The sequence below is a fragment of the Rhinatrema bivittatum genome, chromosome 8, assembly GCF_901001135.1.
Source record: "Rhinatrema bivittatum chromosome 8, aRhiBiv1.1, whole genome shotgun sequence".
NCBI classification, from domain to species: domain Eukaryota; kingdom Metazoa; phylum Chordata; class Amphibia; order Gymnophiona; family Rhinatrematidae; genus Rhinatrema; species Rhinatrema bivittatum.
The window spans coordinates 268,821,496-268,835,635 of record NC_042622.1 but is presented as its reverse complement, the minus strand read 5'-3'; the positions used below and the strand labels follow the sequence as shown (position 1 = coordinate 268,835,635).

At 47.5% G+C, this 14,140-nt stretch overlaps 1 protein-coding gene across 1 annotated transcript in view; it reads right to left on the bottom strand.

The window, feature by feature from the left end:
* The window catches only part of LOC115097632 (fibrillin-2-like), a 421,199-nt gene that overhangs the window by 339,240 nt on the left and 67,819 nt on the right, over nt 1-14,140 (bottom strand). Inside the window, 3 exon segments of the mRNA XM_029613571.1 lie at nt 3,474-3,569; nt 6,213-6,308; nt 9,578-9,676. Coding sequence (XP_029469431.1) covers nt 3,474-3,569; nt 6,213-6,308; nt 9,578-9,676 — 291 coding nt within the window.

Below are 14,140 nucleotides of genomic sequence, written 5' to 3'. Positions count from 1 at the left end.
AGCCACTCCTGTGATGTCTTGGCTGCGTGCTTTGGGTCATCATCCTGTTGGAAGGTGAATCTTCACCCCAGTCTCAGGTCCAGAGCACTCTGGAGCAGGTTTTAATTAAGGATCTCTGTACTTTGCTCTCTTGATCTTTCCCCTGATCCTGTTTAGTCTCCCAGTTCCTGCAACTGAAAAACATCCCCCATAGCAAGGCTCATCACTTTCCTCCACCCTCTTTAATGTCTACCTCACCCCTCTGTGCCAACTCCTCTCTGATCTCAAACTAAAGTTCTATCTCTTCGCTGATGATGTCCAGATCATCATTCCCATCCACAACTCCATCTCTGACGCCCTAAAGCACTGGGAAAGCTGCCTTACGGCCATCAACTCCCTGCTCACCAAACTCCACCTTGCTCTCAATACAAATAAAACTGAACTCCTGGTTATCTCCCCCCATGCCTCCCCCTCCAACTCCCTAACTATTGATCCCAAGCTCAACCCCTCCACAGTGCAATCATTTGTAAAGGACCTAGGAGTTCTCCTTGATCACCAACTAAACATGAAAAACCACATTAATTCCATCCTTAAAGCAGGTTTCTTCAAACTCAATGTACTTAAAAAGCTCAGACCACTACTATACAACCAAGACTTTCATACAGTGATCCAAGCCACCATATCTCCCAAACTGGACTACTGTGACATACTCTTCCTAGGGCTCCCCTACTCCACAATAAAACCTCTTCAAATGCTACAAAATGCCACAGCAAGACTCATCGCAAATACCCGTAGACATGAACATATCACCCCCATCCTTAGAGACCTACATTGGCTCCCTATCATCTCCCGCATTCACTACAAAACCTTGACCATAGTACACATATCTATTCATGCCCACAACTCCAAATGGCTAGACATTCCTTTCAACTCTCCCCAATCCACTCGACCCACCAGAACTGCCAACAAAGGCACCCTACTTGTACCCTCACTGAAAATAGCCCATCTTTCCTCCACACGTGACCGTACCTTTTCAATTGCTGGCCCCGCCCTCTGGAACTCCCTGCCTCCTAACTTGCGTCTTGAACCATGTATGATTAAATTTTAAAAGTACCTAAAAACGTGGTTGCTTAAACGAGCTTATCCAGAATAGATCTAAAGGAGCACAGCCAGAAGAGATTTTCCACTGTCAGCCCATAAGCCCCTCACAATTGTGATTATACATGCCTTATGTTAAGGTTTCTTGTTGTGTTGTTTTTAATCTATATTTCCATACTGCATCTTGTTAACCCCCTCTCAGTTTCATCTCCCTGTTAATATGTACTTTCCAAGCTTAAATGTTCGAATGTAAACCGGTATGATGTCCCCCAATAATACCGTTATATAAAAGTCTTTAAATAAATAAATAAATAAATGATACTACCACCACCATGCTTCACTGTAGGGTTGGTATTTGCTAGGTGATTAGCAGTGCCTGGCTTCCTCAAGACATGACACTTGCCATTCAGGCCATAAAGAACGCTGTAGAGATGCTTGTCCTTCATGAAGGTTCTTCCATCTCCACAATGGAACTCTGGAGCTCTTCTTGTCAGCCTGACCATCGAGTTCTTGATCACCTCCCTGACCAAGGCTTTTCTTTCATGATTGCTCAGTTTGGGCAGGTGGCCAGCTCTAGGAAGAGTCCTGGTGGTTCTGAACTTCTTTCATTTAAGAATCATTTCTTCATTTTTGGTGAAGAATGGATATAAAGTGAGTACTGCTGGTATCTTACCCTGCAGCATCTCCTCAAGATATAGACGATAAATGTTGGTGGAAGTGTGGGGAGGCCAGTACCTTCTTCCATACTGGTGGGAAAGCCCAGTTAGCCGTACATTTTGGACCCTGATTCTTAGGCTGATTACCGAAATAACTGGAGATCCAATGGGAAGGTAATACAAGCTGTGTCTTCTGGGCCTTCCTACTCCTCATGTTTCCCGGTAAGGTCCAGTCCCTAGTTCAGCAGATCCTAATAGCAGCCCGCGGGGATCTGGCATATTGTTGGAAGAGAGCCTTCATCCCTCCCGTGATAGCAGTACATCATCACTTGGAGAAAGTTTATCATTTGGAGAAGCTTACTGCTTATAAAAATAATGGTTTAGATAGATTTAATAAAATTTGGGATCCTTTTATATTGTGGATGTACAAGCGAAGCCTGTGACATTTTACCTCTGTCATTCTACCTCAATTTCTTTGATCAGTTTTGGTTCGTTCTGCTCGGGCTTGGGGAAGGGAGGGTATGAGGGTACGGTTGAACTGAATTTTTCATTGGCTGATTGTTTTGATTGAATTTTTTCAAGTGGCTTTCTGATGTATCAGATGTACTTTGTTACTTTTCTAAATAAAATGTAAATTTAAAAAAAATCTAACAAAAATAATATACAGATGTGTATCTAAAATAGTGTTGGATATATGATATACAATAGAACAAATATTTACCTATTTCTCAGAAGAGCCAGTTGGTTGCCTATATGAAGATCCTATTTACAAGGCATAGTGTTGGCATCTCTATATGAGATATTTATCAATGAGTTTTCAATGCGCTGGGATGGAATCTAGTTTCAACAGATATAAGCAAACACCACAAAATTGTCATATCTCACGCCACTCCCATGTCAGAGAGTATTGGATTGCACCAGTTGGTATTTGCTGATTCACAGTTTCAGAAGGATTTATGCTCCTCTAACTTTTATGTTCCCATTGCAGCTCCTGGGGGTACATGGCTCTGCACCACACTACCATTTCCCAGCAGATTTGTCTTAACTCCTTCTCCCCCTCTCCCCATGGCACAGAATTAAACTAGGCCCAGGTGCATAAGGAAAGAGAGGACCACAGCAGTTCCACAAGCATCACGACATGCATCATGGCACATTGGTGATCCCGAATCTGGCAAGCAGATGGAGTCATTTGAAGCAGTGAGAGGCAGGGTTGTGTCTACAGGGGGTATATTGAGATGAAAGCGGTGAAAGAAGGCAAGACGGTACTTAGCTGGGCCGGGTTCTCCGGCAAGGCGTGATAGAGAAGGATGTGGGAGCAAAGGTAGGCGGGTGCTGACTGGGACTGCAGAGAAAAGGGAGAAGCAGAATTTGATGCTGGAAGGGCATTATCGCGATCAGAGAGTGCCTGTGCCACAGAGGTTATAGGCTCGCAATCTGTCCAGAGAAATGAAAGGCTATCTTTTTACCTCCATGCTACCTATTCCCAGGGATGTGGGATCCAACAGGGAGGCTTTTGGGTATCATAACAAAGTGACTACACTCCCCATGTATCTGTGAGGACACCATGCATGGGGAAAAACTTACCATCAGCCAATCAAATTCCTGGGTTTCAGACAGAAGCTTTGCTATTCGCACTTCCATACAATCTTTGTGCCCAACCTACCACTCGGTGGCCCAAAAGGACCGCCCATATCCCACAAAGAGGAGGAGCCTCTTTGTGGGTGCTTGGAGGAGACTTACCTCTCTCACACTGGGGTCCGGTGAAGCCATAGACACAGGCACAGCGGCTCGGCCCGATGCAGCGCCCTCCGTTCTGGCAGCCACTCTCACACACCGCTGCGCAGAAAAGAAAAAACATAAGTGAGGCCAAAAGCAGAAAAAAATCACCAAAGACCCCCCTAGTAGCCAATGATAGGGTTGCCAACAAACTCCGTGTCATCATGGAGAGGCTGAGCCATTCCTGCTTTTTCTCCTACTGCATTATATGGACTGACTTGTGGTTCTGATTTAGCAAGGACTGATTGCGGGGATTCATCTGGACCCACTTCACTCTACGCTACTCTGCCTCCTCGGACTTACCAGGGGTACCCGCTCCTCGGGGGCCTCGCTCTCTTTTCTCTATTTCAGATTACAGAGTGTTTTCTCTATTTCAGATTACAGAGTCTTTTCTCTATTTCAGATACAGAGTGTTTAGGAATATGGTACTCGCTCCTCGAGGCCCATATTCCTAAACACTCTGAAGATTCTCTACTGCCTAGAAGCTATCGCAGGTACAGATATTTGTGAGTTACTATTTTAGATGGCATATAGGAACCGGTACTCCTTCCATGTACATCTTCCATGTTCACAGTGATTTGGTTCAATTCATCTACATAGAAACATAGAAATGACAGCAGAAGAAGACCAAACAGCCCATCCAGTCTGCCCAGCAAGCTTTCACACTTTTTTTTTTCTCATATTTATCTGTTACTCTTGGCTCTTAGTAACCTTTTGGTTCTATTTCCCTTCCACCCCCGCCATTAATGTAGAGAGCAGTTTTGGAAATGCATCTAAGTGAAATAGCTTAATTAGTTAGAGGTATTAACCACTGCAATAAGCAAGCTACACCCATGCTTATTTGTTTATCCAGACTATGTAATTCAGTCCTTGGTTGTTGCCTGTATAGATCCCCTTTTCTTCATTCCCCTCTGTTGTTGAAGCAGAGAGCTATGCTGGATATGCATTGAAAGTGAAGTATCAGACTTTCTCCCCTGCCGTTGAAGCAGATTAGTTTTAAATGTGCCCCATGCTAACTTCATGGAGTGCCCCCTAGTCTTTCTACTATCCGAAAGAGTAAATAACCGATTCACATCTACCCATTCTAGACCTCTCATGATTTTAAACACCTCTATCATATCCCCCCCTCAGTCGTCTCTTCTCCAAGCTGAAAAGTCCTAACCTCTTTAGTCTTTCCTCATAGGGGAGTTTTTCCATTCCCCTTATCATTTTGGTAGCCCTTCTCTTTACCTTCTCCATCGCAATTATATTTTTTTTGAGATGCGGCGACCAGAATTGTACACAGTATTCAAGGTGCGGTCTCACCATGGAGCGATACAGAGGCATTATTACATTTTCCGTTTTATTCACCATTCCCTTTCTAATAATTCCCAACATTCTGTTTGCTTTTTTGACTGCCGCAGCACACTGAGCCGACGATTTTAAAGTATTATCCACTATGACGCCTAGATCTCTTTCTTGGGTTATAGCACCTAATATGGAACCCAACATCGTGTAATTATAGCATGGGTTATTTTTCCCTATATGCATCACCTTGCACTTATCCACATTAAATTTCATCTGCCATTTGGATGCCCAATTTTCCAGTCTCACAAGGTCTTCCTGCAATTTATCACAATCTGCTTGTGATTTAACTACTCTGAACAATTTTGTGTCATCTGCAAATTTGATTATCTCACTCGTCGTATTTCTTTCCAGATCATTTATAAATATATTGAACAGTAAGGGTCCCAATACAGATCCCTGAGGCACTCCACTGTCCACTCCCTTCCACTGAGAAAATTGCCCATTCAATCCTACTCTCTGTTTCCTGTCTTTTAGCCAGTTTGCAATCCACGAAAGGACATCGCCACCTATCCCATGACTTTTTACTTTTCCTAGAAGCCTCTCATGAGGAACTTTGTCAAACGCCTTCTGAAAATCCAAGTATACTATATCTACCGGTTCACCTTTATCCACATGTTTATTAACTCCTTCAAAAAAGTGAAGCAGATTTGTGAGGCAAGACTTGCCCTGGGTAAAGCCATGCTGACTTTGTTCCATTAAACCATGTCTTTCTATATGTTCTGTGATTTTGATTGTTTAGAACACTTTCCACTATTTTTCCTGGCACTGAAGTCAGGCTAACCGGTCTGTAGTTTCCCGGATCGCCCCTGGAGCCCTTTTTAAATATTGGCACAGGGATACAGAGCCTGTCACCTCTAGGACTGGAGGGATCAGGGGATGGGAGCAGGGATACAGAGCCTGTCACCTCTAGGACTGGAGGGATCAGGGGATGGGTGCAGGGATATAGAGCCTGTCACCTCTAGGACTGGAGGGATCAGGGGCTGAAAACAGGGATTCACTACTGTAGCCTGTGCTGTACCTATTCTGTGATGGAGCAGAGTGTGTATGAGAGGAAACCTTGCACTACTGTTGTACATGCTGCATCTCTTTCTGTGGTAGGGCAGTTTGTGCATGTGTGATCACTGTGCTGTACCTAATCTGTGGTGAAGCACTGTGTGTGTGTCTGGGTGCTTTTTTTGTTTCTTTGGAGGGGTGAGGGATGAGGAGATTCTTGTCCTTCACTGTCTGGTAATATGTTATTGGGTCTCATGTTAACTCTCTGTGAATGCCGTTGCACTCTGTGGTGTTTCCAGGCTGGCAGTGAGAGGAGCCTGTGATGAGGACAGGTAACCCCAGGCAGCTGTGAGCGCTACTTACGCTGGTCGCAGTGCGTCCCGGCGTATCCTTTCGAACAGATGCAGGCGTCCCTGCTGCAGTTCCCTCCGTTCATGCACCTCATGTTACAGTTCAGCACTGGAGGAGGAAAGGAGCAGAGCGCTTTGTGAAAAAAGGAAAAGATACCAGATTCCCCCCGGAATGTGAAACGGGATATCACTACGCCTCTGCGGGGCACCGGACATGGATTAACCCCCCTGCCACCACATTCCACAGCAATGGAAAACACCTGCAGCTGCCGTGAGGAGAGAGGCCCAAACGACAAGGAATCGGTGCGGCCCACGAAGGATTACAAAAACACGACGTCCTCTAACGCACACGAAACCAAGAGACTCAGACTGCGGCCCTAGTGTTGCCATTCAGAGACGTCGGTAAATGTGTGAAATCACTCTCCCCTCCTCTACCCGAGACCGGTGAACTCCAGACGGGCCCCCCAAGGGAATGAAACATCTGGAAATTCCCCTAAAATCTACGGTTCCCATACATTTTAGTACATGGAGAAAACTACGGATAGAGCGACGCTCAATTAAATAAAATGGATCACGCTCCACAATTAAACCATAGGGGTCTGGATTTACCAAGGCTTTCCTCCCTTTCTGTGGCTATGGGAAAAACGAGGCTCTATATTTGGGTTACTTCCTCTATCAATACTGCAGACTAATTTTAAGAGAAGACTGAAAAATTAGGAGTTTTCTTTGGGGCAACTCAAAACCTTGACTGCACCATCAAGAGCCAACATGTAGTGCCAGCAGACCTTAGCTCTCATCTGGAGATGTCAACTCTACACATCATCCCAGCCAACGATGGGGCTGACTTGCTTTCTGTTTGAAAAAGAATCGACTCAAGCCGTACCAAAATGCATGCAAGATGGCGCCGCCGCCCGCCACGTGGAGATCCCACCAAGCCTGAAGCGGGGCCTAGCCCATCGGGGGGGGCGCCGCTCAGCCTGCTCTGAAACCCCCCTTCCCTTGCCCTAATGGGATCGGGAACGACGTCGGTACGGCACGCCGAGCAAGGAGACCGGAGGAAAGACTTATTGAAGCCCTTCCACGTCTCTGGATAAGAGGAGTTCTTCTCTATTTACCTGGGCTCAGCGCTTACCAGCGGGCTTGCAGCCTGGCTTTTAGGTGTGTGGTTGCTTTTCTCGGCGTGCTCGTGTAGCGCTGGGAAATGAGTGGCAGCAATAAGAAACCCCCCCTTTGGGTCTCTCCAGTGCCCCTGTGTCCCAGACTTTGGATCCCTGGCGTAGCCCCGTTGTTTCCCCATCCTGAACCCTGACTCCCAGCGCCGGGAGGAAAGCTTTTCTCTTGCAGAGACTGGCGGGCGTGGGAGGTTCTGGGAGGCAGTTCCACCCGAGTCTCGGGCTTACCGCGATGATTGCTGAAGACCTAAGCCTGACGGCTGCCAGCTTGGGAAGTGGCCTGCGCTGGACGTCCAGCCTGTCATGGCCGCTCCTTTTGGCTTCGGCCGTTGTAACGTGCTGTTTCCTGTTTCGCGTGTACAAATTTTCTCACTTTTCTTTCCACACAAGCCCTTTCTGGAGGTAGAGATTTGAATTGGTGCGGCCTGAGCTCATTTTTGGAAAACTGAAAGAGCTTTCTCCCCTTGTTCTGCTTGCGGAAAGGATCCGACTGATCCCCGAACCTGGCTCTGGGACTGGCTGCTGGGGGGATTTTTCTCTTCCTGCACGTCCTTGCTTTCCTGCCGTGCCACACGCTGGGTTTGCTCTCTTTACATCTGGCTTTCTTGCCGTGATACGTTTACAGCTGGCTTCCTGCTGCGACACACACGCAGGGCCATCACTGCCTCGACACGCTCACACACACACATAAGTTATGCAGCTAACTCCGCTCCTCCCCAAAACGCCTCCTGCCCACCACCGGAATGCCTCCAACTTATAGCTGAATATAGCCAGGGAGGCCGTTTAGTCGGATGAACTAGTAACGTTAGCCGCCTAAATGGCTTTTGAATATGGAGCTCGAAGACATTTAGTTGCATGGTCAGCCCCAGCAGCTGAGGGGCAGCGAGTAGAGATGAGGAACCTGTTTATTAATATATGCAGGCACACTGAGACCTGCTAGGAAACCTGTCTAGCAGTCGGACAAGGCTTACAGTGTGTTGTGCGTGATGGATGCAATGCATTTGCAAGGCAGAGGCTGTGAATATTATGGTCAGGTGTAATTGGTGTGGCAGCTGCAGTATGTATTGCAGTGAACTGTGCAGTGCTTACAGTGTCGTGTAACAGTGGATAGTACAGCAGCTTCTATAGGTTGTGCTTGGGTTAAGGCATTTTATTTTTCTTTACTTACTGCCTGCCGAGAGGTAAAACTTCCCACTGTGCCCACCGGAGAAGGAAAATATAATCACCGGCGGCGCCACCGGCCTCACGAGGTGATGCAAGCAGGCTGACACTGACGGAGGGGGCAGGGAGGTCTCTCCAGGACTCCTCCAACAAGGTAAAACTGCAGCCAGTTGCTGGGTCACGGCTGGGCCTAGCACCCTGAGGGTAACTGGATCCGATCAATGCAGAAGACTCTCATCCGTCAGTGGAGTGCGCGGTTCATGCAGTCATCGTAGACCGTGATACCCTTTCATTGCACCAACAGACAGACAGACGCGGGGGGTAGGACTTGTTTTCCAGCTCGCCCGGGTCCCTTCCTCAGGCATCTGCATCGCTGCTGCCTGTGCTGCACCTGTTCGGTGGTGTGTGCGTGTGTGTGTGTGTGTGCGTGGCTTGTACTGCTGCTGCCTGTGCTGCACCTGTTCTGTGGTGGGGGCAGTGTGTGCGGGGGGAGGGATGGGGGTAGCATGCACTCCTTTTGCCTGTGCTCTAGCAGTGTATATGTATGGTGTGCATGTAAAGCTTGTACTGCTGCTGCCTGTGCTGCACCTGTTCTGTGGTGGGGCAGTGTGTGACGTTTCCATTTCTTTTTACTTTTTTTTTTTTTTTTTACAAGAGGTTTAATCCTTATTTCTCAAAGGCTGTTACAGCAAATCCCCCAACGGGGTAGGATGCCAAGTTCCAGATTCAATGGCATTTAATCTCAGCCAAAAGGCCGAGTAGGGACCCTCCTCAGCTCACAGTTCAAAGCCCTGTGTTTGTTGACACTATGCTTGATCTTAACCCAAAGGCTGAGACGCAATCCTGTGCTGGTGCTGCCTGTGCTCTTCCTGTGCTGTACCTGTGCTGTACCTGTGCTCTTCCTGTGCTGTGTCAGCTGGGGGGAGCGCTCTGTTTACCTCAGGCAGGGTGACGGCACACTCAGGATGCAAGGAAAGTACAAATACATAGGTGGCCTAATCAGGAGTTTGTGTGCATGCGTGCGCGATTCGGGGCTTCCTCTTACCTCCACCGGCGCCGCAGGTCGGGGACAGCTGTCCGTTGGAGCACGTGCACATGTTGGGGCGGGAGCAGAAGCCATCCCCGCAGGAGTTTCGGCAAATCGCTGGGGAGAGAAACGGCAAGAGAAGGTGGTTTGCAAGGAGGTCACGTGCGGAAAAAGCGCAAGCAGAGGGCTCCCCTGTACCTGCTACACACACACTGCCGCTGAAGCCCTCCCGGCAGAGCCTCGCTGAGATCAGCAGCACCGTGCTCCACGGTTAGTCAGGTAGCATTAAATCAACCGTGGCATCACCGTGGCTTGTTCTATGCCCATGGTCCCTGTTGTATTTCATTGCGCTGCTGTATCTCATGCTGCTGATTGTACAGAGGGGACGTGACAGAGTGATTTCGATGTCACGGTGACTGTGTATCTGTGACAGGACTTTGGCTGAATGTGATGAGAGACAGGTGATAAAGCTGATTGTACAGAGGGGACGTGACAGAGGGATTTCGATGTCACGGTGACTGTGTATCTGTGACAGGACTTTGGCTGAATGTGATGAGAGACAGGTGATAAAGCTGATTGTACAGAGGGGATGTGACAGAGGGATTTCGATGTCACGGTGACTGTGTATCTGTGACAGGACTTTGGCTGAATGTGGTAAGAGACAGGTGATAAAGCTGATTGTACAGAGGGGATGTGACAGAGGGATTTCGATGTCACGGTGACTGTGTATCTGTGACAGGACTTTGGCTGAATGTGATGAGAGACAGGTGATAAAGCTGATTGTACAGAGGGGACGTGACAGAGTGATTTCGATGTCACGGTGACTGTGTATCTGTGACAGGACTTTGGCTGAATGTGGTAAGAGACAGGTGATAAAGCTGATTGTTCAGACGGGATGTGACAGAGGGATTTCAATGTCACGGTGACTTTGTATCTGTGACAGGACTTTGGCTGAATGTGATAAGAGACAGGTGATAAAGCTGATTGTACAGAGGGGATGTGACAGAGGGATTTCAATGTCACGGTGACTGTGTATCTGTGACAGGACTTTGGCTGAATGTGATGAGAGACAGGTGATAAAGCTGATTGTACAGAGGGGATGTGACAGAGTGATTTCGATGTCACGGTGACTGTGCATCTGTGACAGGACTTTGGCTGAATGTGATAAGAGACAGGTGATAAAGCTGATTGTACAGAGGGGATGTGACAGAGTGATTTCGATGTCAGGTGACTGTATCTGTGACAGGACTTTGGCTGAATGTGGTAAGAGACAGGTGATAAAGCTGATTGTACAGAGGGGATGTGACAGAGTGATTTCGATGTCAGGTGACTGTATCTGTGACAGGACTTTGGCTGAATGTGGTAAGAGACAGGTGATAAAGCTGATTGTACAGAGGGGATGTGATAGAGTGATTTCGATGTCACGGTGATTGTGTATCTATGACAGGACTTTGGCTGAATGTGATGAGAGACAGGTGATAAAGCTGATTGTACAGAGGGGACGTGACAGAGTGATTTCAATGTCACGGTGACTGTGTATCTGTGACAGGACTTTGGCTGAATGTGGTAAGAGACAGGTGATAAAGCTGATTGTACAGAGGGGACGTGACAGAGTGATTTCAATGTCACGGTGACTGTGCATCTGTGACAGGACTTTGGTTGAATGTGGTAAGAGACAGGTGATAAAGCTGATTGTACAGAGGGGACGTGACAGAGGGATTTCGATGTCACGGTGACTGTGTATCTGTGACAGGACTTTGGCTGAATGTGATGAGAGACAGGTGATAAAGCTTATTGTACAGAGGGGACGTGACAGGGGGATTTCGATGTCACGGTGACTGTGTATCTGTGACAGGACTTTGGCTGAATGTGATGAGAGACAGGTGATAAAGCTGATTGTACAGAGGGGACGTGACAGAGTGATTTCGATGTCACGGTGACTATGTATCTGTGACAGGACTTGGCTGAATGTGATGAGAGACAGGTGATAAAGCTGATTGTACAGAGGGGACGTGACAGAGTGATTTCGATGTCACGGTGACTGTGTATCTGTGACAGGACTTTGGCTGAATGTGATGAGAGACAGGTGATAAAGCTGATTGTACAGAGGGGACGTGACAGAGTGATTTCGATGTCACGGTGACTGTGTATCTGTGACAGGACTTTGGCTGAATGTGGTAAGAGACAGGTGATAAAGCTGATTGTACAGAGGGGACGTGACAGAGTGATTTCGACGTCACGGTGACTGTGTATCTGTGACAGGACTTTGGCTGAATGTGATGAGAGACAGGTGATAAAGCTGATTGAACAGAGGGGATGTGACAGAGTGATTTCGACGTCACGGTGACTGTGCATCTGAGACAGGACTTTGGCTGAATGTGATGAGAGACAGGTGATAAAGCTGATTGTACAGAGGGGATGTGACAGAGTGATTTCGACGTCACGGTGACTGTGCATCTGTGACAGGACTTTGGCTGAATGTGGTAAGAGACAGGTGATAAAGCTGATTGAAGCCGATAAAAAAAAAAAAGTAACATAACTGGAGCTTCCGATTTCAGGGGGTTTATAAATTGTCAATTTAGGTGTTTATTTTCCAGCTAATTAGGGGGTTCTTCGGGGGTTTCCGTGATTGGTATTTATCAGTGTTTTGGCGGCACGGCTGTTATTGTTGGGCGCCGTTTCCAGATGATTTGAATACATAGATTTGTGCGGTGGGGGTCGTTAGTATGGAAAAGGCACAAAAACAAAGCAGAGGATCCAGGGTAAGGAAAGGAAGGAGGGGATGTGGTGGATTTTTCAGTGCTCATCTAACACCTATTTCATTTTTTTTTGGAACCAGGGATGTTTTATTGGGGGTTTGTCGGTTAAAACGTTAAAATCAGAAGCCCTCAACGTACGACTACCGTGTAAGGCCCACCCTAGACTGCGGAAATAAATCCCGGAGAGATAACTCTTCTCCTGATAAAAAATGGCCTCGCGAATTCCCAGAAAGTGAAGCTGCGTGGTCCTGGTTTCCTGGAAGCGACCCCAGGAGCAGCCATTCCTCAGAAGGGGGGGGGGGGGGAACAGGAAGAGGATTTCTCACGTCTCTTCCTAAAGCCCAGGACGTCCTATCGTGGGCCTTCCTGCCTCAGAGCGACTCTCGTTGGCTTGAAAGATGACGGCTGCAGATGTTTTCTAAGCGTTTTCCTGTAAATTAAGTCCGGAATCACCGTGTGATTTTCAAAATAGCATGGGCTTGTTTAAAGACAGCTTTTATTTGGGGTTTTTTTTCTGTTCACGTGGGTACTGTGAGCGTGGGAACCCGTCTTCTATGGTAAGCGATTATAGGGCTTCATTTAAAGTACTATTATTCTTCCAGGAGATTTAAAAAAAAAATCGGGGCCAAGCCCAATCTAACCCCTGGAAAAAACAAACATCTGGAAGGCACACAATCTTATTTATAACCTCTGGGGCTGCTCCGGCTAGCTGACCTCCTCCCAGCTCGACTCCTGATCCCTGGGGGGAGTCTCTCGTCTGTGGCAATTGAAAGACATTTACTGTGTCCCTTGTGTGTATTTGCAGCTGTGGCTTCCTCTGGAGAGAGATGTTGTGAATAATCAAACAGGACCAGCAGCTGGCTGTTAAATAATAATTTACTGATTGCTTTTACGGCAAATAAAAGTCCCCCTTTAAAATACTTGTGCAGTCAGGGATGACGTCTTTACAGATAAGAGCGTTTCGCTCTGGGTGGGTGTCCTTTTCCTTCAGCTCGCTGGCTCAGCTTCCCATGGTGGTGCGGATTGTGCACGCAGAGCCCCCCAGCGGTTTATCCGGGATTCAGAGGTCAGGGGTCCCCTGCTAGCACAGCAAAAAATCCTACCTCACAGCCCAGCGCCTTCCCCAACACCCAGCCCTGGGGTCCTGGTCCCAAATTAGTGGAGATCCGAATGGGGATCTCCTCGCTCTTCCTCGACTCAAGTCTTAAGTGGATCTGAAAGGGAGACTCCTGGGGTTGAAAGGTCTGAGGGTGGGAACCGGCTGACCCAGCCCCGGCTCCCAGTGAAGGGGGCGGCTTAAAACCTTCTTCACGACAAAAAAAAAAACGTGAACTTTCCTTCCTGAAAAAACCAGGACACATTTCAGCCATCAAAACTCTGGGTCAGAAAGATCCGTCTCCGGTCTTGTGCACCCGGGGAGCAGAGTGGTGCGCACGGGTCTTCAGCCCTCTGGGCTTGGGAGCCCTTTAACCCCAAAGGGAAATCCGGCAAAAATCTCTCTTACTGAACTAAATACTTAGGTGATCCTCTGGCAGGTTGTGCACCAAGGCCAATCCCCTATAAAAAAAAGGGGGAACCTGATGAGGCAGGAGGCCTCAGCGGGGAAGAAAAAAAATCCTACATCTTGCATCTCGGGTGTCTGCTCCAAAACCGAAACTACCCACACCTTCAACCAATGACTTCAATCTTCAATCAACCAATGACTTCAACCTTCAATCCAATGACTCATAAAACACCTTGCCGTTTGTATTTAATATTTATTCTATACTACATTTATATTGTATTTTGTTAACTAGTCTCTCCTCTCTTCTTCCTTCCAAGT